Genomic DNA, 26,829 nt, shown 5'->3' on the forward strand with positions numbered 1-26,829 from the left:
TTCCCACCCGCCCCTGCCGGCCGCGCGACCCCGGCTGGCGCCGCGCCCCTGCTCTCTCCTCCCGCCCTCCCTGGCTGCCGCGGGGCGGGGCGGCCGGCGCTCCGGCGGCGGCGGGAGCAGCAGCAGCAGCAGCAGCGAGCATGTCCTCGAGCAGGGCCAAGAAAGTGAAGATGGCCACCAAGTCCTGCCCGGAGTGCGACCAGCAGGTGAGGCGTCTGCCGGGCCCGCACGCTCGAGGGCCATCCCTGCCGGGGAAGCGGGATTAGTGGCCGCGGGGCTACAGCGGCGCCCCGTGAGCGGGAGGAGCCCTGGCCCCGCTGCCTCTGCCCATGCTGAGGTAGGGCGCAGAGCCCGCCCCGCCAGCCAGCGGCCCGCGGTCGGGGCTGGTTGGCCCTCACGGGCCGGCGGGCTGCCCTGGGGCGGTGGGGCTCGCCGGCCACCTCAGCGAGGACAGGTGCTGCTGGGGCTCTGGCTCAAGGGAGGGATGGGACCCGTGGGCGGTACCGGGGGAGGTGGGCTTCAGCCCCCGTCGGTGGGGTCCGAGCCCCGCGGCTGCGGTCGGTGGCGGGGCTGCGGGACCCGCTCCCTCAGCGCGGCTCTGGTGTTCACCGCCCTGAGCCTCGCTTCCTCCCTGGCAGCGCCTCGGGGACGAGCGCCGCTGCCGCCTCCGCGGTGGCTTGTCCTTACACGGCACGGTGGGTGTGCGCTGTCCCGCACCGACCCCTCGCCGAGCCGGGCGGGGCTCAGCGGCCGCTCGCAGCCGCCGTCCCGGTCCGGGGCGGCGGGCAGTGTGCCGTGCCCCGGCCCCGAGCGGCTCCCCGCCCCAGCATACACAGCCGGGCTTCCTGTTTTCTCTCCTCGCTGGGTCCGTTGTGGTTGCTGCTTGATACCCACCGCCGCGGATCGTGCGTTTGCAATAGCAGTGCGAGAAGCTGTCGGCTGAGCTGTTTGGTTGTGAGGGAGGAGGGGGGGAAACTAAACTGGCTCTGTGCCGCTGTGAAGCGATGTTTATATGAAGTAAATAACTGTTGCCTTTGCAATCTCTGCTTGGAATGTGGACTAAATATCGCGTTCCTCTTGTAGGGTAGTGTAATAGTTATAGTATGCTGAAGCGATGGTCAGAATTGTTTATGCACTAGTATTGTTTAGTAACTATGTAATTTATTAAAAATATAATCAACTCGGTAATTGATACAATGCAGTTTGTCCTTTGGGTGACTGATGCGCCTAAGGCTAGTCGGGAGAGCGTTCGATTGTGTTGTTTCTCATGCAGTAGTTTAGGAACAGCAAAATTGAGACCTTTGCTGCAATTTCTATCATGTAGTCCAAATGTATACGTGAACCGCTGCTTATGTTTCACTGCGGTTTTGTTATGTGTACAAAATGGAGTTGTTTACACTTAAACATTAGCAACAGCTGATTTGAACTGTTACTATATCACGAGCTTGTCCTCAATTATGCTTTTTACTGGTAATGATGTTACTATTAAAAATAGGCCAGTTTGTTACAGCAGTGCTCCTCTGCTGGAACAATAGCCCAGCGCTGCAGAAGGCTGCTGTGGGGCTCCGGGGAGGGGAGAGGCTTTTCCATGTAATCATGGGAAACACGTTTCTATTATTTGATCCTGAAACTTGACTGGTATATGCTATTGTAGTTATACTTGAAAAAAATCTCATGCCATTTTTCTTTACTTATAAAGATTTAAAAAAACCCTCATCTTACTTGTTCTGACTTGCATAGTTTTTGTAGTGCTTCTACTCATCCTGGAACAGTTTGGAATGTTAAGCTGGGGGGGCATCCTTTCATGTTTTAAGCAATAGAGGAACCCCTGCAGATGCTCACATGTTAAGCACGTTACTGAAGAGAAATTTTGAGAAAATTTTTTTCTGAGAAAATATTGTATGCCAATTTCTGGTTATTCAGTTGATGAAAGAAGAAATGAAAAGGAGTGAGAAATTGAATATGAGGGTGATGGTGGGGGTCTTTTTGGTTGTGTTTTTTTTAAATAAATGTAGTGAATGTCAAACCACCAACAATAGGAAGAACAAGTAAGCAAACATTATAGGCTTTTTAAGCTGATGCTGAAACTTTCACTTTGTTCTGCACTTTAAGACATGGTATGCATATGCCAACATAGATTTTCTGTTAGCAACTCTCCTGTGGCTAACATGGAATTAACGTGCATACGTGTCCTGCTCTGGCACAAGGATTGCTCGTAGGACCTTGTTTTCTGGTGCCAAATGTTTGAGAGAGGACAAGAAACTAAAATCTACAGTACAAGTTAGCCCTTTGCAGAGTGTGGGGAAGCTCTCTGTGACTCTTAAGTGGTTGCGTCCTGTACTAGCGCTTCTTAAGTTATTCCATAAACTAAGGGGTTTGCATTTGTTTCTGATTTCTTCACTGGAAGTGGCATGCATGGAAATATTTAGACAGCCACAAATATTGGAGCGCAATATTGAGTAACACTTTTTAGGCTTTTCAACTTTTTCTGTTGTAATTTAGATGATAAGTAATTGCCATTTAGACTTTTTTAAAATTAAAAAAGCTAAGGTTTTGGATGATATTTTCACAACCAAAGCACAGCCTCACTAAACTAGGGAGCCTGAAGTACTTGCAGTCAATCAGAAGAAATAATTATCACTTCTTAATTTAGCTTCAGGTACTTTCTTGTATGAGAAACTCAATTTCTTTTTTTCAGGAAAATGTTAAATGGGGTAAAATAGTGTTTATAGGACTATGTTGTTGTAATAATTATGTTACAGGATGTTATCAATGTAGGTCTTCAAAGGATAACTGATATCTTTCAGTGAATAAGCCCTTTCCCACCTAATCCCCCCCTCAAATGACACATACACCTACATGCCAAACCTGTAGCATGAGAACAATATTGCTCTGTTAACCACAGTAAAGTTCATTGAAAAATATCGGGTCTGCTTCAATCCCCTTCAGTGGTTTTCCCCACATTTTTGGGGGGCTGAGCCTGGAAACGTAATTATTGGAGAGACCAAGGGGTTAAAAAATGGGCTTAAATGGAACTCCTCTATCACCGTAACAATACAGACAAACTATCTGCTAGGTAGTGGGTTTTAGTACTCTTGGACTGACTTATGAACAAGGAGATATGTGTACACCCAAGTCTGCTAAATTTTGAACTTCGAGGTTCAATAAACCTTGGTTAGAATTGTTTTTATTATGCCAGTGTCTCCATAAAGGGAATTAAAAACTCTCCAGTTATATAAAACCTATATCGAAATTCTATCTGTAAGCTGTCCATAGGGTGAAGTACAGGAGTTAAGATGTGCTACAGAAAGCAAAATAATTTGTTTATTCTGAGTAGCAGTTAAGTTCCCCTTGACAAATTCATGTACTAATTTGGCAGTTTTTTCCTAGCCAGTAGAACATTGGAACTTGGTTCTTCTGCATGTCTGGTAAAACTGAGCAGGCAGTCATGGTTCTGTACTCCTGTTTGTTGCAGTGGACATCGGCAAACTTGTAGAGACCTGTCTTAAAGAAGTACATTTGAGAAATTACCTCCTGCTTTTTTTCTCCGCTGTTGTGCTTCAACATGACTTGACTTTAATGTGTGTTAATCTCTTCCAGATCTCTGTTTAAACTTGCTTTGATTTGTGTTTTCAGTCTTAAGCCTAATCAAAGCAATATTGTGTATTCCTTACTACTTCAAAAGATCTCGAAAGATCTTAGCTTTGAGTGAAGGTAATAAGGCTTGTAATTTATCAGCATCACTTTTTTTGTAATTGCTGAGAGTAAGATTTTTGTAATTTTTCATGTAAGTGTGACATTTCCAGATTTTCTCATCTTGTTTTAAATTGTGTTATGCTGGGGGAATGTGCTGCTCCTGACTGCTTAGCTGATGAGGAGCAGCACTACAGTCTCTCAAACTCTTCAGCCTGTGGTCAGCTTTTGACTGGCTGTGGTAGGTTATTTGCATTTTGAATTTACTAGGTTCTTCTGTAACCACCTGGCCTTGTCTACAACGGTGTTGTAGAATGAGGTACAGATGGATCCATTTTGCTTCCGGCTCTGTTGTGCCTCCTGTTTAAAGCTGCTCCTGCTCTCTAAAAGGAGTTGCTTTCAAATGCTTCTGAAAGTGAATGTATTCAGAATGTACTGACAGTTTTAACCCATACTTTGTCTTTAATATTTTTTTAAAGTAAATGAAGGAAGCAAAACTGGGAATGTGTGACTGATTTGACTGGGGATATTTGAGAGCTCTGAAGAGAAATTATATTTCTGTTCTAATTCACCCTTGCTATAGTGCTCTCCACTTTCCCCCACCCCCTTCCTGACAGTCTGGGGAAAAGGGTTTGTAGTACAAAGCGGTCACAACAGCTCTACATTTCAAGCTTGATTTGTACCAACTGCATAAAGAAAAGGCTTGGGTGATTCACACAGAACCTGGTTTTATTACATTTAAATACAATTGTATAATAGTACAGGCCATAGTTTGCAGTACAGATTGAATTTCAAGAGGTATCTCTGAGGTCAAAATGCAAGTTATTAGGTTTTTTTCTTCATTGGACAGGAATTTTGTCATAATTGGAAATGATCTGAAATATTTGTCTTTTGTTTTCCCAGGTTCCTGTTGCATGTAAATCATGTCCATGTGGCTACATATTTATTAGTCGAAAACTCTTGCATGCTAAACGTGCTGAGAGATCACCACCCATCACAGGTAATACTTAGAGATGGGAAGAAGGGGACAACAGTTCTTTCCCTTTATTTCTTGGAGGTAGACTTTTACTATGTTAATTTTTCTTGAATTTTGAGGGGGGAAAAGCTGGTCTTTTCAGTCTTACTTCCTTTGTACTTGTGACGTTGGCATTTATTCTGTGTATATTCTAGCTGCGCATATTGGTCATTATACAAAATAACTCCTTACAGAAAGCTTTCTGTTAATCCTATTTTGAAGCTAAATGTCCAGAGGTGCCAAAGGGATCAGGTTTCAGAGTACATGCTGATTGAAGATGGGTTTTCTGAAAGTAAAAATCCTCTTTGTTGTACTTATCCTGAGTTGTACTTATTCGTGAACACCTGAATTGCACTTCGTATAAAATTGGTCGTATGTTTAATCTAAAACCAGGTGGGTCTTGCACGTCTCGGCATGGTTAAATTAAAAAATAGTGTATTTTTTGTGTCTAACTTGTGTGTCTTTTGTTGTTGATGAGCACAGTAAGAAGTTGGTTGAATATGCATGATTAACATTCTCCTTGTGTTCTTCTAGTCCTGGCAGGAATTAGTCAGAACAAGCACCTGTCAGGGAAGATAGTGTTTTTGTTTTTGTTTTTAAAAAACCCACTATCTGATTTATAATGCCCACTTTTTAAAATTATCTCCCAGGCCTACAAAATGGAAACTAAGTATTTGATATTTTGTATCACTATTTTGAAGGATACTTCTAGTTTAACAGCTTGTGAGAATCATATGATGTTATGCTAGATAACTGAACTTTCAAGGTGGAAGAGGTTAAAACTTTCAAGGTGGAGGAGGTTAAGCAATGTCTGTGGTGCTGTTTGGAAATGTTCGTCAATTTTCTTTCCCCTTCCCCGATTGTCTTATTTGAAAGCTGATAAACTAATTACTAAATTAAGATGAAAGCCATAATCTGGTAGAGCAGAGTTCCTGTATAATTAAGCTTTGTACATAGGAAATGCACCAGGGGAGGAAGAATGCCATGGCCAAATATATGCTGGGGGCCACCCTGCTGGAAAGCAGCTTTGCAGGAAAGGATCTGGAGTCCTGGTGAACAGCAGATTGAACATGAGCCAGCACCGTGCAGCTGACGGTATTCTGGGCTGCATTAGGCAAAGTATTGCCAGCAGGTCAAGGGGATCCTTCCTCTCTACTCAGTGCTGGTGAGGCCACACCTGGAGTACTGTGTCAGGTTCTGAGCTCCCCAGCGCAAGAGGACATGGACATACTGGAGAGAGTCCAGTGAAGGGCCACAAAGATGATGAAGGGGACTGGAGCATCTCTTCTCTGAGGAAAGTCTGAGAGAGCTGGGACTGTTAAGCCTGGAGAAGAGAAGGCTCAGGAGAATCTTGTCAATGTATATAAATACCTGAAGGAAAGGTGTAAAGAAGATGGACAGGCTCTTTTCAGTGGTGCCCAGTGACAGGACAAGAGGCAATGGGTACAAAGTGAGACACAGGGTGTTGTGACGAACATCAGGAAACACGTTTTTACTGTGAGGGTGACCGAGCATAGCACAGGTTGCCCAGAGAGGTTGTGCAGTCTCCACCCTTGGAGATAGTCAAAAGCCATCTGGGTGTGGTCCTGGGCAGCTGGCTCTTCGTGGCCCTGCTTGAGCAGGGGGGTTGGACAGGTTGGTCTCCAGAGGTCCCTTGCTACTTCAACTGTTTTGTGATACTGTGAAATACAGCTTTTGCATTAACGTTAGTGACAAGTTACCTTGCTGTCCAGTTTGTACCCTGTGTCTATACAAGATTAATGGGACAACTGCAGCAAAAGGAAACCAGTTCCCCAGGAAGATGTAGTGGGAGATCGCGTATGTCTGTACTGTGCTCATAAGGTAACTGCAACTTCTTTTAGAAAACATTGTTCCAGTATTTTCAACAATATAGCTACTGCACAGTGGTGCTACAGCCTTGCAAATGTGCAGCTAGTCTGTGTTGAGTAGTGTGCTGTGGTGACTGTACTATTTTCAGTACCCAAGCTCGTTAGCCCATGCTTAACTTACAGGTAAAACTCATGTAAATACTCTTTTTTTGACTCTGGTGTGTAGGAAAGCAATACACCTGTTCAGCATTAAGTATTGGGAGGCCTTGTCATAGGCTAGACTTGGTGGGACATGTATGCTATGTAATGTGGCATTTACTGACGGCATTGTTGACTCAGCATCTCAGTTTGTGTGAGCAGGGGGAATGATTTCATTGTTAGTGTCAAAAGAAGATGAAGTACTTTGCTGTTTGCCTATATGATAAGCTGCTTTTTTTTGGCTAGTGGAAGCATGCAGTGGGCTGTCTTGATGGCTGTGATCTGTACATTTTTTTTCCATCTTATTATGGGAAACTGAACTTCTTGTGTACTGGTAAATGTCTCGTGTTGCAAAATGCATTTGAAGTAATTAAAGACTTGATCCTTATAATCAAGAAGTGAAGTGTCATTCTGGATCTGACACTTTAATTTCTGCATGGATTTTGTGCAGATGTAATTGTTTTTGTAAAGGTATAGACATCTGACCACTTTTGCTAAGAGATTTAAAGAAAAAAGGTGACTGGATGGGTAAGCACTGAGAGTAAATTAAGAAGAAAGGTGAAAGCAACCCTAGATCATACCATCTCTATTCGTTTGCACAGAAAACAAGAGTGAAGCCAAAAGGAGACGAACAGAGAGAGTTAAGCGAGAGAAGATAAATTCTGCGGTAAATAAAGACTTAGAAAACCGAAAAAGATCCCGGTCTAACAGCCATTCAGATCATAGCAGACGAGGAAGAGGAAGACCTAAGAGTGCCTCAGCCAAAAAGCATGAGGAAGAAAGAGGTATGAGAACTGGAGAAATATGTTCATTGGGTTTTCTTTTTGTATGAAGATTTGTTTAATCAATAAACCTTTATACCATTCAAACCATTTAAGTAACTAGACTAGTTCAGCCAGTACCCAATATCTTAATACAGGGAAGGGACTGTTTCACATCTGTAGAGACCTCTGGTTTTATGTTTCAGTGTCTCATTGGAACTAACTACAAAGAGCTAAGTCTGTATTTTTAGCCACCTGATCAAGTTTCAATGTGCAGGTTGAAAGCCATTGGACAGTAGTGCTTAGTAGGTTTTTTGGTTTGGTTTTGTTTATTCTTTTTGAGGTACCACTGCTTTATATCAGAAGGACAAACAATATAATGTTATCAGAGAGTGAGTGATTAGGATGACTGGATTGCTCAAAAAAGTTCCTTGAAACCTTTTTGAGGGCCAAAGTAAAAAGGGCATCTTGAGTCACTACTATGACCTGAATTTTTGTCCAATGTTTGTACAGAATAATACTCTAGAGGAAAGAATGCCTCCTTGCCTTATTAAGGTTCTTTGGTGACCTGCTGTTCTTAATCTTTGTACAGTAAAGAAACTGTTACACGCACTAATTTTGGAGCCCTTCAAGTATGTAACTGTCACTTAGGATTCCTATTTTTTTAAGAGCCTATTGACTCTGCATTTGCTGTCCGTGGTTTTGGAGATATTTATTTTAGGCATGAATAATTAATCCAAAACTTAGCATAGACTTAAAAAGGCTGGAAGGCAGATAGGAGAGGAAGAATAAGACTTGATATAAATATTCAGAAGATCTTGTTCTTAAAACTACTGAAACCATCAAGCATGTCTTGTGGCATAACTCAGAAATGCAATTGTTTTTTTTTCCTGCCACCTTGTTTGTTAACAAAAATGGGTGTTAATGCATGTTGCAAAGTGAGTTCCTTTAACTTCTAACTTTTCAAAACCAATTTTGTTGTCTCTGCTGTTTAATGTAAATCTGTTCATTCTTAGTTTCTTTTCTATAAGAACAAAGTATAAATTGGGATTTTGTTGTTGTTGTTTTAGTGCTTTGGCTGTGGAAAGAAGAGATGGAATTTGATTTCTGTATGTTTTTTGGATGGCAATTGCTTTACTGTAATAGGAATACACTTAAAATATCTAATCACTTCACTGTTGCATATGGCTTATTGATGTATGTAGCTTCACGGAATACAGAGCTTCCCTGTTTGTTATTGATCCAAGCTAGACTTTGTCTAGCACCTATAGGATCATTTATAGGTATTTTACTGCTAGTCTAGTTCACACACAGCTTTGGTTTGAAAATTCCTGCAAGCTTGTTGAGTTGCCCTATAAAAGTAAATCTTCTTTCCTGTCCTCTGAAAAAGAAGAAAGCAATCTAAGCAATCAGAAGAAGATATCCATTCTCTTGATGCATGTTTTATAGTCTCTGAAAAGAAAGAATTTGAAAGCATGAGGGATATTCAGAGAACATGTTTTCCTATCTAAAACTAGGCTGAATGTTTTTAGCCTCTTGCTGCTGCATACTCCAAAGCGTGACAATATGCCAGTGCTCTGAGGTAGAAAACTAGAAATATGGATGTAGTGAGATCTTCGCATAAGAGGGCATGTGCGGGGTGTTGTTTTCTTGGTGTTTGGTGTTGTGCTTTTTTAAAAGTTGAATCTCAGTTGAGAAGATTGCCTTCATCTTCTTGTCCTGTCCTACTATCCCCTTTACCTGGTACTGTGACTACTGCTACTGTTTCTTCCTCGACTTCTTTTGCAGAGCTGGTACAGAGCTTGGGTTCACACCCATTTGTAATTATCTTTGCTCCTCACCAGTGCAGCATACCTTATTGGTTAGGAATAAGTGGGTTTAGGATATGTTCTTACTTATTTCTGGTTATGTCAGACTGTAATGTGTGTAGACCATTGTGGTGATTATTGGGCAGATGTAAAAAACAAAAAGTTGATATATATATAGCTGTCACAGCTACAAAAATAAATTCAGCAGAGAACCCATAATTTTGTAAGTAGTTACTATAAAACAAGTTAACATTGACTTTTCCCTTTCTAAGTGGCTTATAAAATTGGCCTAACTACTATGTGTGGAGTAATTAGTGGGGAATTTTAGAAATATTCTTCCTTTACCAGACTTGCTCCGTAGTGTTTGTGTAAAAGCATATTAAGCAACTTTAATTCCTCTACTCCACTTAAGGTGATTTTTGTGTGACTCATTGCTAGTCCTTGTATCACTCTGCATAGTGTTGAAAGTCAGCTCTGGAGTGCAAAACGTTAGCTTAGTGTTAGACTTTCAGTGTATTATTTCTTTGCCTATTGTATGTTTCTAGGATATTTTGGGTACACATTAGTTGCCACTAGAGATTGTACTATTTTTCTTTCCCCAAAAAGACTTGAAAAGAGGCCACTGCTTGCAAAGCTGTTAAATATTTGGTGCCTCTTAGGCTTCTGTAATGCCTAATGCATTTGTAGGTAAAAAACAGGAGGACAGAGAACACCTGAAGTATAATAGTATGCAAGAGCAGATAATCTGTACATTTGAAGACCACCCAGATGTGAAAATTTTCTTCCTAAAGACACCCATGATCTGTAGCTTTGCTTCCTTGCTTGTATCGCGCTCTTTTCATACATAGCGTGCTTGTTCCCAGTTACGTCTGTGCCTTTGACTAGTTCTTTTGTATCTTTTGTGACTGGTTCACATTACTGCAGCAAATTGCTGCAGGATTCAACAGCAATTAAGAAGAACGGGAGAAGCAAAAGGGCTTTTTAAAATAAGCTATTTTTTCCTGCAGATTTAGTAAGAAAGAATGGAGGGGAGGAAAGAAGAAGCTGATGTAGATTGAGGGTATATGGCCGAGTGCTGGGACCCAGAGAATATTCCTATCACGTGTGTCAGAGCCATGTGATGACCCTGGAAAACAGGAACTTCTCACTGCAGGCTTGTCTTGTCAAAATTGTCACATAGTTTCTTTGTCAGAAATGCTACAGTGTATTTTGAAAATAGAAACTTCATAACAATGTGATTCTGATTTTTGTTTTGGTGGTGGTGGTACATTTTTTATTTTACTGTGTGGGACTGTGATACGCAGCTAGACAAGTTCTCAGGCTGCCTTGTGATCTACATAACAACCATGATTATATTAAAACAAACAAAAAAACCTTGGTATGCTGGAGGAAGTGGTATTAGTTATTCTGCTTCTGAAAGAGGTTACTCAATGAAGAGTGGCCTGGAGTCTTACTAACACGTACTTGATGCTTAACAAGGGTGAATATTTATAAAGATACATACATTTCAGTATCCTGATAAAACTTAAGCTGAATTAAATATCTTTTCCAGTAATTTCCAACTCTATTACTCATACGTTTGCTTGCCTAATGTGCACATTTGAAGTAGTTTACTATCTTGGATAGTGGATCTCAGAACTTTGGATTTTGAATCCATACAAAATCTGTGAGGGGGGAGGGTCTGTATTTGATATATACATAAATCACAATTATAAGGGCTGTGGGTGTAGTGGGTTGCAGGAGATCTGAGGGTGAGACACATGCTACAGAAAGACTGAATATTTTCACCTAAATAGCCCCTTAGTTGTGCATCAAAAGACTTGGTATTTTTAACATCTTACAAAAATGGTACTGTGATTCTGTAAGACAGTCTTTTGCTAATAATAGAGAAGTGAGTCAAAACTACTTTCAGATAAGACTGTGAAGTGGAAAGTTTTAATAGTGTCTGTAGAAACCTCGGTATCCTATGAGTAGCATACAATAAAATGTTAGGCAGGTGCAAGCTCTTCACCAGTTACTGACGAGAACTGGCATTCTCTTAAGAATGCAGAAAGCTTGCAAACCTGTGCTAATCCCTGATGCTGTTTAATATAAAGATTTCAGTTCTTTAAAGCTGAAGTCTCTCAGAGCAAGCCAGTACTTTGGAAGGACAAGGGGGAAGGGAAACTTGAGAAAGTTTTTTTTGCTAAGAAGTCTACAATCTGTTAACAGTAACCAGGGGCGAAAAAAAATAATTTGCTTGGTGCTAACATATTCAGGTGGTGGTTGGATTTGTTTGGATCGGGAAGTATGAAAAAAGGGGAGGGGTTTAGATATGAAAATAGAAACAGTTAATGTGGAGTAACCAGTGTGCGCAGTGTCTGTGCTCAGAACAACTCCCGGCATTGTTAATTTGTAAATGGTGGGAGGGAGGAAGTGGAGCAGCCCAGACTGAGCATACATATAGAAGCTGATTTGTCTTAAACTACAGGGTAGGACTTGCAGTGAAACTCAGTTTCTCAGCTTGCATTTCAAACTCAATACACTAGAGAATATTGTCTTGTGCAGCCAGGGAACAAGCAGAAATCATTTATATTCCACATATCAAACATTCTTTGATTTGTTTTACTTTGCAAAGGCAAGTTTCTTGTTTTCACACTAAAAACTAATGCATCTTTGTGTGTCCAGGCTCCTCACTAAGCAATTTTACTTGAAGGGAAAGGTGAGCTTATATGTGATTTAAATTGTCTCAGTCTTTAAGTAGAGGGTTTTGTTGCTTTGTGTCTCTATCAGTATTAAATCAGAACACAGTAGTAAAGGATTTTTCAGTTTCTCCCACTTAGCTGTTTAACACAAGCACTTGACTTCACAGGGAAGGTAGTCTGTTGGAATAGTGTCCATAGCTGCAACACAGACAATCCAGATGTGAAGCCAAATCTAAAAATGTTGTTAAGAATGTGGATCCATTGAAGGAATGACTGTGTGAATAGGTGGAGATGTGAGATGCTGGGATCTTTTTTCTACATGGCACTTTCCATTATTTTCCACTGCTGCTTTGACTTTCACCTGCCCATTGCTGAGGTGGGTGTTTTGATGGAGCTGTCTGCCAGTCTGGTGTGGTCAAAAACAGCGTGCACATGTGTATTAATGAGACAGAGGGGTCTGTCAAGTGAGGTTGTGTTGATTGTAAATTAGCCCAGGCCACTGTGGAACTTGGATTAGAGATGGAACTCCATTAGAGATGGAGTTCCACAGCTAGACACCATCCTTAAAGCTCTATATGTATTCCTTTCTTCTCTGTGTCTACAAGCTTGGTCTTTTGCTGACAAAGCTGTTTTTCGTTGAATTTTTTTTTTCCTTAATGAGTTGTGTCAGCTGCCTGTGGCTAGCTAAATTGGATTATAAATAGTCATGATCTGGAGTAAGTGGTATTTATGAAAGTACTATTCTATTAGTTTTGTCATATGCTATAGTGTAACTTAGTGTACTTGAGCACTGCAGTATGGAAACATCTTGATGGCTTGCTGTTGTGTATCTATAGGCTTGAAAGAAGCCAACATATCAGCAGAGGGAATTGAGAGGCTTTCCCTTGCTCACTGAGGTGTTAGCATTGTTTGATATCTGGGATAAGATTGAATGTCTGTAGTATAGAAAGTCCAGAAATGTTCATGGTGACAAATAGGGAACCTGACTTCTGCCATGTATCTGCTCTTTGGTCTTGGACACTGTAATTGAGCTCCAAGGTTTCTGTTACTTAAATGCAAAATAGGGGGACAAATGTTGTATTTAATGAGGATATGGCGAAACATCTTTGTTTTCTAGGATGGGAGGTTTTTATGTAAAAGCAAAAAATAAGTCCCCAAAACTGGAGGAACACTTGAATACTCTTTTGTGTCAGAAATTGATATAATGTGACTCATTCTTTCTTTGTCATTAAAGAACAGAAATTCAGTCATGCTTTTTGATGCCTAATTCTGTGACTCTTCTAGCACCTTTGTGTGCCTCCATTCCTTTCTCCTCTCTCTCAATCTGTCCCTGCATAGGAGCAGTCTAACTCATTTTCAGTTCCAGTACTCCATTCCACATAATTTATTAACTACTATGTAACGTGCATTAACTTTGGATAATGGAAAAAGCTTCTAATAGTGACTTTTTTTTCTTCTACAGAGAAACAAGAAAAAGAAGTTGACATGTATGCTAACCTTTCAGATGAAAAGGCCTTCGTATTTTCAGTGGCCTTGGCGGAAATAAACAGAAAAATTATCAATCAAAGACTTATTCTGTAACTTGTAAGCACAATCTGATGCATTTATATGCAGAATGGCTAGCATATTTCCAAGGTGTCGTGGACTCTCGGAAAGTGTGTTGTCTACACCAACAAGGACCATAGTATTGCCTGTTAAAATTCTGCTGCTGTTCTTGGAAGTCGAATTATGTCTCTACAAGTCAGAAAGAAAGTGTTCACAGGATTGTGCTATGAAAAAATCAGGAAGCAGATATGTTTTACACCTTGAAGACAAATGCTAGACAAATGCACAGAGAGACTGCACCCATTCCAGAGCACTTCTTTTAAATTTGCTGCCAGAAATGCAATATTTTAAATATTTTCAGAAATAAATGATTTTCCTTTAAAATTATATATTTCAGATTTTTCAGCTATATTGCAGTTTACATATGTACAGTTCACATAACTTTTTAATAAATTGATATTCCAATATTTTATTGAACTGGGAATGAAGTACATTTGTGGAACAGGGTGTGTTGGTTTTAATCCTCTTAGAAATCTGGTGTTCATCCTAGGGATGACTTTAGATTTGCCTTTTTTTAATAGGTGTGATATAAATCCAATAGGAAGAAAATTGAAGTGGTTTCGTTTTGAGGGATTATTCTGCTTGACAACTTCTTATTGTTTGTGAATTCTCTCTAGAAAATGATTCCCTGTTACATAGAGTTGTTTTTTTAAAAACCACATATACTTTTTGGGGTCAGACTCCTGAAGTTTGAGAGCTAAGTGCTTGTTTTGTAACCACTGTTTGCTGGGTGTCTTCCTTGTCCAGATGGTAAGTACTTCTCCCATATTCTTTCTTGGCCCATTGTTTAATGGAGAGAGAGAGAGAAGCAGGCATCAGAGATCTAAATCTGCAGCTAGTGTCTTCTTACTGGTATTACCAAAAGATGAGTATATGCTAGTTCCTTTTACTCTCATCAGCTTTTTTTGTCTGTTTTTTAAAAGTGTAATTCTTAGCAGTATTGTCTTCGGAGTGTTGACTGTAAATACGAAAGCAGAAGTGTACCTGAGTGTGCAAAAATGAGCTGTCTTTGTAGAAATAGGTTTGGGGAAAACATTGAACAAAGTTATCTTTGTTAAAGTGGTATAGTGCAATTTGAGCCAAAAGTCTTATGTTAGTAAATATATGGGGGTTTTGTCTTAGCAAAAAAAAAATATAGCTCAAGCCCTGTAAATTCCTGAGGGAGGAGGTGTAGGAGGCAATTGCATTCATAAAACCCAACATACTAGCTTTTTGTCACCTTTCATTCACTCTTTTCTAAGAAGGGAAATGCAACTAAATGTCTTGGTTTTTCTTCAGTATTACTCGTGCTTTTCAGTATCACATTACTTTAATAGTGAGAATTACCTAATGAGGTTCTGCTACAGAACTGATCTCTGTGTGGAAGCAGAGATATTTATTAATAAAGCTAGACTATCAAATACTGACTGTTTATTAGTTCCAGGAAGGTGCTTTGAGTTTTGAGTTAAGCCACAAGGAACTGATGAGATGCAAACTTTGTAAGCAGAAGCAGGCAACATGGGAAGTTATTTTTAATTCTTAACTCCTAAGGAGTAATTGGGGTCCTTTTTAACACTGGATGAGAGGGGTGGGTGTGGAAATGCACTTAAAACCACTAAACTACTTAAAAACTACATTTGTCTTTATTCCAGTAAATGAGGAATTGCGAACGCAAGACCTACTTCCCTACATCATATAGACTTCTGCTTTCCAGAACTGTAGTCTGTCACAGATACCAGTAGTAAGGACAGATGAATAACTCTTAAGGATAGAGCATATGTTTGCATGGTAAGTTACTAAAGTCAGAATGACAAAAGGGAAGTTCTAATTTTGAAAATTTAAGGTATGATCAGGCTTGTGTTGCTTCTGTTGCAAGAATGAGATCTACTGTGTTAAGAAGGGGCAAAAGCAACTACTAGTGCAGTCTGTTCAGCACTCTTAACCTGCGTTCCTACAGGTATCTATTGCTTTCTGCTCCTGTACATGCAATTAAAGTTATCTTCAGAGGACTGAAGTTAATGTTGTTAGATGTGATAAAATTTAACTTACAACTTTTACATTTAGATTGGCGCCTTCTCTGATAAGTACTGAAAAATATGTTCATACCTCTCAAAAGTGCAAGGCTGTTTTTTTCTCCTTAATTGGTAGAGACTCTCTGGAAACAGTGGTTGAGTTCTATTTCTGTACTTCTTCCCTTTGTCTTCCCCAGGTCTCTGCTGTCAGCTCTTTCCCACTTGTGGTCATGCTATTTTTCTTCCCCTGCTGGCTTCTAGTTTCTTCGAGAAAGCTATGATGGAAGCAGGTGGCCTTGAAAATGTCCTAGGGAGGGAGTGCCAGTGGATCTCGCAAAGCAAGAGTCCTGACTTTCTCTCCAACCAGAAACAAACCATTCTTTCCTATACAGACAGGACACTTTAGCATCTTCCAAAAGCCCTGGTAACTCTGTGGCTGTGGTATGCTAAGACATAGATTTCTTGGAACATATTCAGTGACTGAACTGGAAAGCATCTTCATTGTATGAAATAGGCATCAACATGATGGTATCCCAAGAGGTCTCTCTTTCTGTGTTAGAGGTGATCAGTGGATGAAACACTGTGGCAAATCATCGTAGATTATAGTTGTAAAATGTATTGCATCTTGGTCTATGAAACTAAAATAAAGGCAGTGACACCTAAATGATGCAAGTAAAATTCTATGTACTGCAGCTCTGACTTACTTGGAAACTGCGTAGTTTCTAAGAAGCAAGAATAAATATGTAACACTTCAGGAAGCTGCTTCTGCAAAATTTTTTTTTTTTTGTGACTCTCTAGTTCCAGTATAAGATTTTAGGCCCTGCCTTTGAATGTCTTTATGGTTCAGTCTAACTTAATTTGTTTCACTGCATTTTGTAGCATGAGACCTCACAGAAAAAAATAACCTTCTTTTAGAAAAGTAAATTAGGCTGCAGTTTTTTTTAATTAACTTGAAAGAAGACCAACTATATCACCACCACAAAAATAGCACTCTGCCTCTACATGTTGGCTTACCTGACTAGATAAACTTGATGTTGTGAACTGAATAGTTCAGGATTGTACTGGAGAACTGCCTGTTTATAAACCACCATCTAGCAAGCTCTGCTTTCTGCTGCTTCTTTTCCCTTTTTTTCTGAAGAACTATGTTTCCGGTGTCTATATATCTGTGTAATAGCATCTCAAACCATCAAGCAGGTTCACAGTTCAAATTCTGGCTTGAGATTTCTCTGCATTTACTCTATACTGCTACTAGATGGCAGCCTTATTCTAAAGACAGTTACTGTCTATTCAGGCATTCTTGCTGTTGTTACTAGGAAGAGCAGAGTATTCAGTTTTCAGTGAAAGTACACTGAAAGATTATTTTTCTTTAGAACATCACTCACTTGTATTTAACTTGGGAGCTTAAAATCCTGCTAATGGGTGTTACTGGCTATCTGCACTGAAAGTAGATGGCTTCATCAGTTGTGTGGGATGCTAGCTCTTGAGCTGTGAAAATTGGTAGAGGTGAATAATTTGTCAAGACCAAAGAACTCTGAACTTTCAATTGACAATTTAATAAAAAATGATTTAAGGAAACTCTTCTTCACCTCCCCTGGAAGTCCTATCTATGTAAGTTTTCTTTGGTCAGATTTTACAAACATCTCTAATTTTCCTGTTATTTCACTCTAATACTGTTATGATTGATTAAAAAAAGTTGAAAAGGGGGCAAGGTATTGGGGAATAGTTTGCAGATTATCATCACCCTGTGGCTGGGCAGCAGGATTTACAGAGAGGGAGACTAGAATTGAGATATTTGCTTCAAATATCCGGTCCTAAACAAGGTCTTTGGGTTGGTTTTACTTAGTGCTTTTAATTTTTTTTTTCCTAAGGTTTTTTTTTTTTAGAGTGAAACAGTGATTCAGGTAGGGTACTAGTAGCACGGTGTCTTCCTTGTATCTTGGGCTGTACTATCAAGGATACTTAGTATCTTATTGCCTAACAGGACATGGTGCTTGTCTTTTGTTCTTTAAGATACTGATAACCTTTCAGGTGTTGATAACCTGTGATTAAACAGTGTAACCAGAAAGCTGGATTAATCCACTGCTTAGTTTAAGCCTTTCTGAGTTGCTGTTCTCCAGAATACGATTCCTGTTCTCCAGAATACAATTCCTCTGCATGCGTGGACACGTGCAGATATTGCTGGTGTCCTGTTTTGTATCTCTAGGTGCATCTGTGCAAGTGTTTTTGTTTGGATTAGGAGTGTGTGTTTGAGGCAAATCTCATGATAGTCTCTACTTCAGCACTTATGTCTGCATCATGGAATGGTGTTGGGGAGCAGGAAGCAGATTCCTTTTACAAAAAATTGATCTTGAAGATGTCCTTCAACAGTTAGTGGGTGCTTGGTCTGCAGGGCCAGGTCTGCCTGTAGCAGATGTTGGGCTCTCTGCTAACTGTTTCACAGATTTCCTGTTGTGCCTCATTTCTTGCTTATTGTGAAAATACAGCAGAGCAAATGTTAACAAGTTTAACCAACACCTTCAGGTGAGTTGTTATCCTTCAAAGCATTAACAACATCATCAGTGTTTTGTAGTAGGCCTCCTACTTTTTTATTTCACTGTGAATTCTGACGAATATCCTCTAGCGAATCTAACTGTAGCATTTCAAGATGTTGCTTTCCCTAGTTGTTTGCCTACCCTTTTTGGAGGTTGCCACTTAGGCAGCAGTGATGGCAGGACAGCTCTCATAAGTAGTAGAATAATTTTTTTTCCCTCTCCTTTAGGCTGTCACTTTCAAAACTCACTAGTAATTATAGGAAGTCTGGCTGCCCTGAAGTTATATCTGATGAAGCAGTTTTTCTGTTGAGATCAAGATAATAAATTTTGCTGCCTTATGGTTGATCAGACACTGCAGAAATACACGGCATGATTTCAGTAGATACTGTGAATTCATAATTAACTGAAAGCATCTGTAAATTAATGTACTAGAGTGAGTTTTTTTCAACAGCTGCTAGCTGTTGAATGGGATGTGCAACCTAAGTAAAAGGCAAGAAATGGGTTAGACAGAAGGCAGTGGAAATGGATAAATCTGTGTATTTCTTTTTTTTCTCCAGAAGAAAACCCAAACCTGTTTTCACCGCAGTTGTTTAATTTCAAGCATGGTTCTCATGAATCATTTGGTGTCATCATGCAGCATGTCCCGCAGGAAAAAGTCAGGTACCCCTCCCTCATCTTCCCCCTATCCCCTACAAGCTGCTTCTTCGTGCTTCTTAGCTTTGTACGTAGAACCTGAACTCTATCTTATAAAAGTTGGTTTACTGCCTTTGGTCTCCACCTGTGCATTATTTCTCTCAGTCATAACTTAGTCTTTAATTTTATCATAATGGTTAAGAAATAAATACTATTTTTAATCATGGACAATGGTGAAGACCATAAAATGCTGTTAAAAACAGTGAGTGTTCCAGATACTAGGAGTACAAACATTAATAGTCTGGGAATTATCCATGTCTCGGTGGTTTTTGTTTTATCTTGGAATAAACAGCTTTTGAATACTTTATTGAAAATATCTCACTAATAAAGAAAAATCTTCAGATTGGGATCTGAGTTGCTTTATTTGGAGAAGTTGTGGAGCAGAATGTGTGCGTTTGTGTGTGCGTATGTGCACATGTGAGCACGCGTAATGATGAGATGTGTGGTTGGAGTCTGCTGTGTAGGTGGTCTGGGCCCCAGGTCCTGATGCTCAACAACAGCAAAGAAGCGTTTCATTTAAGGTCACTGAACCAGCTAGAGCAACTGGTGAACCAGGAGTTCTGGTTTTCAGTAAAATAAATAAATGATACTGAGTCCAAACACTGATTTTACTGGCACTGCATGGTAGTCTGCAATGTATTTGAAAGTAATGTTTATTGATGGAGTTTGCTTCTTTGGCAAATAAAATAATTCTGATGTATTAAAGGACATTTTTATTTAAGTAAAAGGATAGAGTTTATTAACAGCATAGTTCATGAATCTTTAGATCTAGTGTTGTCATAACATGCATAAGAGGTGCACTAGGTATTAAATCTGTCTTATGAAACTACACAGTGTGTCCTGAAGGTAGTACAGGTTTTGTCTTGAACACAAGACAGAAGTCAGAGAAAAGGCATGAGTGTAAAAGTCTTTAAAAGAATAACTGTTACTTTGCATGAGACTGTCAGCTGGAGGACTTCATTTAAACTATGAAATGTTGATGTGTAACTTCAAATGAATGAAGTTAGAAATGCAAGGCTCAATTTTTAAATTCACTAAGGAACCTATGTTACTGTAGAATGAGGGTTAAGGCATAATTGCTTTTTACTTCAGCTTTCTGAAACAGTGGAGGGTAATGATTGCCTCCTATCATCTTGAAAAAGTAACAAATCTCTCTGTTCTTTAAGACAGAGCAATTCCAAAGAAAGAAAAATAATACAGTAAGTTGAGATATGTAAGACATTGAGATATATTGAGTCTTGGCCAAGTACTGATTCGGAGCCTGATCCTGTTTTACTTCTTAATTCTGTAATTTTAAAACTTAAAAAATAATTGTACAATAAAATTCCCCACCAAACCGAGTGGAGAAATCCATCCTAGGACTTGAAGATGAGCGTTAGAATTTACTCTTAGGATTTTGTACAGCGACAGGTCTTGACATCCAATGGAAGGTTTTCAGGAAGGTACTTCTAAAACAAACTGTTTATTTAACTGAATGTTTAAAATGATGGAACGTCTTTCTAACACTTACATAGAGGAGCATTTTGAAAATAGTAGCTCAAGGCAGTGAATAGTGGGCTGAATGGAAATTGAGAAGGAAGCCTAATTTAGGTAAATGCTAATAGCTACATTCTGAAGAATAATCTGACTATCATGATAGGGAGGAAGTGTCCCACAGCGTGTAGGATTACTCATGAGTCTAGTCACTTCGCAGTGTGTTTTTCTTTCATTGTTGCTCAAGCCTGTTTTAAAAAGGTTTGAGAGTCTCATCCAAAATATTTAACTTACATTTCTTGGCACTGACCAAATTACGAACTTGGCAACTTGTATGATGTTGCTTACAACATTCACAGTGCTATCTACTGGCACACAGTTACTTAGCAACAGTGAAGCTCACGTTTACGTACAGCTCATGCGTATGCACCTAAATGTAGTTCTGGAAAAAAAAAGGTTAAAGGAGTACAGAGTTTGGAAGAGGAAACAGATACTTTAACTATTTTTACTGTTAAGCAATTTTGATTTTGAGACTGAGGGCAACAGTACATAGGCAAATGTCTTAAAATGTTTTGTCTTTTAAAATCTTTATTAGATTGTTAATGTATTACAAGAACTTGAAAACAAAATGAACAGAAACCTACTCCTACGAAATAGAGAAAGATCAAAAATAAAAATACAGCCAATGGAAGAGAGCAGGAGACACGTTCTATTTTGAATGCCTGCATTACAAATGCATTCCTGGGAAACAAGAAGATTAATTATTTGAACATGGGGAATGTGAGAAAGTCACAAAAAGTATATATAGATGTTTTGTGAGACTAACAAATGGGTTGAGATTATATTAGATTAATTGTATCCGAGATTGTTGTTTGCTGCTTGTCAATTTACTACTGCTGCTTTGCTGATCAAGCAAAGGGGTTTTTAACAGCTTGCACTCTTTATCACTGAAGTAATATTCAAAAGCACAATGACCCAAAAGGCAACTGGCAGACTGTTACTGGATGATGATTACATTAATCTCAATTTCTGGGATTTCAGGCATGCGATTCTCATTATTAGCCGGTGTTGTAATTGCAGTGGAGTTTCCTTATATAGCAAAGGGAAGAAGGTAATTGTGGCTCACTCCAGACATGAGAAGGAGGCAGGGACCAGAGTGACCAAGCTAGGAATGGTGAGGGTAGAAAAAAGAAAAGGTAGACCTAGCTAGAGAACAAAGAAGGGTATAATGACGAGGTTTAAAAATGTTAAGGCTGTTGGAAGAGAGACATGGAGACCTTCTGTAGGATACCACGGTGGTGAAAGCAATGCATCTGTTTCAGATTTCTGGAGATGTGAGGAGGAGCAGGGCAATTTGGAGAGCAAGGGAGAGGTGACTGTCTGCATTTGTAGGAGGAGTATGGATAGTGCTGCTCAAGCTGTTCTCAGAGTTGAGCAGTTCCTTTTTACCTAAAAATTCGGTGGTTTTAGAAATGAATTCTCTGGAGGCCATATTCCTTTTTTCTGTGTTGTTTGGGTTTCTCTGTCTGTATCCTTAGTTGTGAGTTTACTGGGCTTTTGTGGGAAACTGATTCAGATGTGATGTGGAAGATGAACGATGTTTCCAACCACTGCTGGGAATGGGATTGAGGGTATTAAGCCTTGCTTTTCAGAGCTGATACAAAATGAGGAAACATCTTGTAAAGAAGGTTTTTGAGGACTAGAATGAACCTAGTTAGAAGACACTGATTTAAAGAAAAAAAAAAAAAAGTCAGCAGTCCAGACTGCCAAAGTTAAAATACATCTAAAATACTTAGCTCTGATTTTCAAACTCAAATGTAAAGGATCCTATAAATCTGATTTCACCACATAACTTCATTGGACATATAATTTTGGTGCTGCATGTGTTCTTTATGGGGCTTACTGACAAAACTGATGTCAGAGATCAGAGATGATGGACAATTGAAATGAGAGGTGGTAATTAGCATATGCTTTGTGGCTGCCTCAGAGTGGGCAAGAGGGTAAGAGAATGTTGTGTCAGCCAATTCTTTATAAAAAGTACAGAATAGTGCTTGTGCAAAGTAGGAGCTTGATAAAATCTATCATCCAATGCAAGTGACAGCCTACTCATCCCATCTTAGTTTTGGGAAACAGGCTTGATCTCCACTTCTCACTAGTGTAGGTTTTTTTTTTTTGAAGGCAAGTGGACGAATGATGTGAAATTCTTTTGGTTTTAGGTTTTTGCAAACGGTTACTTCTCCACATTGAAAATGAACAGGTTGTTGAACAGTAAATCTGTGTTACAACAAATGCTTTGCAAAGGAGAATAAGGTAAAACTAGAACAATTCATCTTACGCTTCCCTTTTGCTGTTCATTCCTTCACTAGTGGAGACGAAGGGTGCAGGCACTGTCTGCCTCAGCATCCCAGACTTGTTTGTTGCTGCCTGTAGGGCTGACCTATGTAACAAGGCTCTGTGCAATACAGAAGGAAAAGATTACTACCCAAAGGTTCTCCCCCATCCTTACAGAGAAGGCTTGAATCTGTTCTCCTTTGGACCTTTTTTATGACCATCAAAGCCAGGTTTCCTATGTAATGAGGTATGCTTTGAATGCAAAATTATCCACCCATGCTTGCCAGGAGACAAAGTAGATAGAGTCACTTTGTCTCTTTTAATTTGTTTTTATGGTGATTGTAGCTATTTTCGAGATGTTCACTAGGTAAGTTGCCTTTTGTGAGTTTATTCAGCTGCAGATGTTATACCCACCTGCTTTGGCAGGTGGAACAAAAGCAGAATAATGAGAGCATGAAAATCTGCTGACAGTTGTGTTTGTGCTTAGCAGGCAGGATTTTTTGTAGTGCAGATCTTTGTGGGCTGAAGAAGTTAAAGCAGGGCTTGAGCTACTATTCTTTTAAACAAAAGCAGCCTGCCTAAAGCTATCTTTGCTAGTGTTTTCCTTCTGAAACAGTGAGAGTGAATACTGCAGGTTTAAAAGTGGAATATTATTTATGAGGCTTCTAGCCTTGGGGATGAGTCCTTGTGTAAATGGCATTTAAAATATGAAATGAATATTAATGAGGTGGGGAGGCTTTCAGACCTGGCCTTTAATACTAATCCATTGTGAGTGGAGCAGTGCTAGAAATGTGGTGATACTGGCACAGAGACAACCAGGAATTGACTGCTCTTAGAAAATGCCTCATCAGTCAAAGTCTTCACGGAGTACTGAATACTTGTCCTGATCAGATATGGAAGGGGACTTGAACATTTCTGGTATCAATACTCTCCCTGCTGATTCTGCGTGCATTTCCCTGGGAACACTCCTGTATGCTGGCATTCAGTTCTAGCTTGTTGCATGGATGGAAGCGTAATGAAAGGGTAAGTTATTGGTAGAGTTTGGAAATCCCTTTTGGAAGAGAACTGTGAACCTTCAATTAGATGTTTTGGGCATAGTCATGATGAGTTAAACTGGGTGGCATCAGTGTAGTAGCTCTCTGCCCCGATTATTAGTGTCAAAAAGGCTCTGAAATACTTAAGTAATTTAGTAACTATTAAGTGTGTGTGAAAGAAATGTGCCAAGGGACTAAGGGTTCTCCTTATTTATTTTGGGGAAGGAAGATACTCTGTGTTAACTGCCATGTTAACAGCTTCAGCTAAGGAATGTTATTTAGATTATAAATTCCCTGAAAATAGGATGTGTTTATAGAGCAGTGCACCTCCTCCTAATTCACAGAGGCTGATGCTGGGAGATGAGAGAGTTCACCTCAAAAATGCTGAGCCCCTTCATTTTACTCTGTAGTTAGTGCAGGAATTGGCATATCTCTCAAGAGCTGGCTGGGGAAGTTAGTAATAATTAATAGCCTCTTAACCTTTTTCCTTTTCTTGGTTTTCACTCCAAATGCACTGATCTAGCTGTTGGACACCTCTCGGTTTGAAAGAGGAGTTTTGGAGTCTAAATATAGCAGATTCAAAGAGTTACTCTAAAAGCTAAAGTACTAACCTTGATCTTGATTTCATTTGTTGGATGTTACTTGCATTATCTTTGGAAAAGCTTTGGATTTATTCTGTAAGTAAATGATATCTTGTGACGTCTACAAAGCCTATACTGGAATACCTATACTCAAAGTGAGTACTTTCCTTGTTTCTAGCTCTTAGTATTTTAGGGCAAGGCACCAAACTGTTTTTCCTTGTATGTAAAATCCAGTAGACTTTTCTGTAGTACTAAAGAAAATGTAGTCCTGTGTCCATTGCCTGTTTTCTATCCACAGCAATACATTTAACTTTGTGAAAAGTGGACTGCTTCCTTGTGGATTGGATGTTATATAGTCGCTACTGATTTGTTGCTTTTAATACTTTTCAGAAAACAGAGTCCAGAATTGGCATTGTAAGATCTGAAATGAAAATGGGGAAGAGAAAAGCTCCAAATTTATATTTTTCAGAAGCTAAAATGGAGAAAAAGCAAAGTCAGTGAAGCTCATCATCATAATAATTATATTCTTAGTATTAATTAATGAATATACTGCAGGAAGGTGTTGTTTTACACTACAGTTCTGTATTTAGATCTGCTAATGGAAGGTCCCAGGCTGAGCATTGCTTGTTCCGGACTGCTTGCCAAATTTCCTAAAGGATTCTCTTTGTCATGCAAGCTTTCCCCAGTGGCACGGCACTTACATGCTGTACATGCCTCTGCTGCCACATTAAGTAATAGCATCTCTTTATTAAGTCTGGAGTAACAACATGATTATTTGTGCTATTGGAATAAGTCACAAATGTATTAAAAATACTTTTTTTTTCCTCCCTTGGGTCTAGGGATCTCCTGACTCATCTATTAAGACCACATCTTTTGAATAGCTGTAGTATTTGTTGTTTTCTTATGATCTGGAATAGGAGTCTTTAATTCATGCAATCAGTTACATGTGAATAAAAAAACTTAAGGCCATGTTCAAGAGCTTGATGCGCATGTGGACAGTCTCCTCTCCCATTGAGAGTGGCTGGATAGAGTTCCTTGTGCAAATGCCAGGAATACTGCTGGAGGTGCTGCCACAAAGCCTGCAACGGTCTTACCCTGTCCAGGCAAAAGGGCTGAGCAGCAGTCTCACTGCTTACTGCTCAGAAGACACCGGTTTTTCTGTACCACTCTATAGAGCTAGCTGATGCATCTTAAATTTTGTGGGGCAGTTTTGACCTAGGATTTATGGGTTGGTTTTGCCTTTTAAAAGGGGGAATAGTAATAATAGATTCTAAAGCTCTGAAAATATTCTGTGAACTAGGAAGAATTTAATTCATTTTTACAGGTGGAAAAGACAAGGCACAGAGATTGAGTTAGAAGTTACGCAGGAGTCTGACAATTGAGACAGACTTCACATTTCTGGAGGTCTAAGTCCAGTGTCTCGGGCAGCCTCAGGTTGCCCATGTCCCTTTACCAGGATGTTAGACTATTAACATATAGTTCTCTTGGTAGAACTAGCTCACCTCTGTGAGCTGCAGTCAAATTGTCCTGTACCCCAGGCAACCCCTGGCCATTTCACTTGTTCATTGAATGGCCTGAAAAACATTCCCTGCCAGGCAGTAAAAAATACTTGCAGCGCAGCAAGCATGGCCATCTCCTCCCTGGCTTTGCCCCGTGAGAATTCCTCATTCACCTTAATACACTGGTTTTGTTTGTACTCACATTGGTTTTATTCTGTTTTTTTAACAGCATATTGGCTATCTTGCTGTGCAAACCCAAGTGGAAACGAAGCCCTTGTTTTTGCTGTGAGAGGGGTAACCAGATATATACCCACACCTCTGGACCTGACATCTCTTAGATCGTAATGATAAAGGTACAGTATCTTCATTTCTTGATTGATTATTTTAGGGGAGAGTGTACGTGCACTCATCCTATGGTAGAACACACTTCAATTTTGATTTAAGCAGTGAAGATGTGGCCCATGCTAAGCCCTGATACTGCTGTCTGAGATGCTTGTGGTCTGTTCAAAGGCCACTGGTCCATAGTGAGTAGCTGTCATTTTTTATACCCATGCCTGATGTGATTCAGGTTAATGTTAGATTACTTGTAGCTAGTAATCAAACAGAACTAATTCTACTGCAGCTTGTTGGCAGAGTGAGAAAGGAAGGCACAGCACAGATGAAAATTGAAAGTAGATTTGCTTGCTTCTGCTTCTCCAGAATTTACTTCTTAGGTCATCCAGCATCTTGGTATCTGTTGTCTTTGTATATTTGTACTCTGCTGACACAATCTTATAGGTAAGAACTCAGTAAAAAAAAAAAAGTGTGCTTTACACATTTTACACAGTGCAAAATAAAAAGGAATTCATTAGTTGAGGACCAAATGCGTGAGGAGGAACATCATTTGGATGCATTATGGATGCTTGTTAATCTGTGTAGGTAGAAAAAAAAAAAAAAGTATTCTAAATGTAGGGGTTCACAAATATGCCTATGTGCAGTTCATGGCAACATACACATGTGTGAGTAGTTTTGTTTGTAAGGAATTTTACAGACTGAAGTGAATGGCTCTGCGTGCATAGCATCAGACTGTAGAAACAATGCTTGAAGGTGTAAATAGGTGTGTG

General features: G+C 39.7%; 2 protein-coding genes across 4 annotated transcripts in view; both read left to right on the top strand.

The window, feature by feature from the left end:
* On the top strand, positions 1-26,071 carry C12H16orf87 (chromosome 12 C16orf87 homolog). Of its 2 annotated transcripts, none has more exons than XM_068411171.1 (4): positions 1-206; positions 4,597-4,693; positions 7,338-7,520; positions 25,956-26,071. In XM_068411171.1, exons 1-4 carry the CDS (start codon positions 141-143, stop codon positions 26,069-26,071), a joined length of 462 nt encoding a protein of 153 aa, XP_068267272.1. In that variant the 5' UTR covers positions 1-140. The 2 variants fall into 2 exon arrangements, with proteins under 2 accessions (XP_068267272.1, XP_068267271.1); XM_068411170.1 differs by lacking the exon at positions 25,956-26,071 and adding an exon at positions 13,451-13,920 and having other exon boundaries at positions 11-206.
* Positions 25,991-26,829, top strand: part of MYLK3 (myosin light chain kinase 3) — a 34,778-nt gene continuing 33,939 nt past the window's right edge. For both annotated transcript variants that reach the window (XM_068411167.1, XM_068411169.1), the window contains exon 1: positions 25,991-26,079. In XM_068411167.1, the coding sequence (XP_068267268.1) occupies positions 26,071-26,079 (9 nt within the window). In that variant the 5' untranslated portion in view covers positions 25,991-26,070. The remainder of the gene's footprint in view (positions 26,080-26,829) is intronic.

Source organism: Nyctibius grandis, chromosome 12, assembly GCF_013368605.1.
Source record: "Nyctibius grandis isolate bNycGra1 chromosome 12, bNycGra1.pri, whole genome shotgun sequence".
Taxonomy (NCBI): Eukaryota; Metazoa; Chordata; class Aves; order Nyctibiiformes; family Nyctibiidae; genus Nyctibius; species Nyctibius grandis.

Excerpts from the sequence above, each read along its gene's own strand:
- C12H16orf87 (XM_068411170.1), top strand. The coding sequence starts at position 141 with ATGTCCTCGAGCAGGGCCAAGAAAGTGAAGATGGCCACCAAGTCCTGC. Across the intron at positions 207-4,596 it reads GCCCGGAGTGCGACCAGCAG|GTTCCTGTTGCATGTAAATC; the intron begins GTGAGGCGTCTG and ends TTGTTTTCCCAG. Across the intron at positions 7,521-13,450 it reads AAAGCATGAGGAAGAAAGAG|AGAAACAAGAAAAAGAAGTT; the intron begins GTATGAGAACTG and ends TTTCTTCTACAG.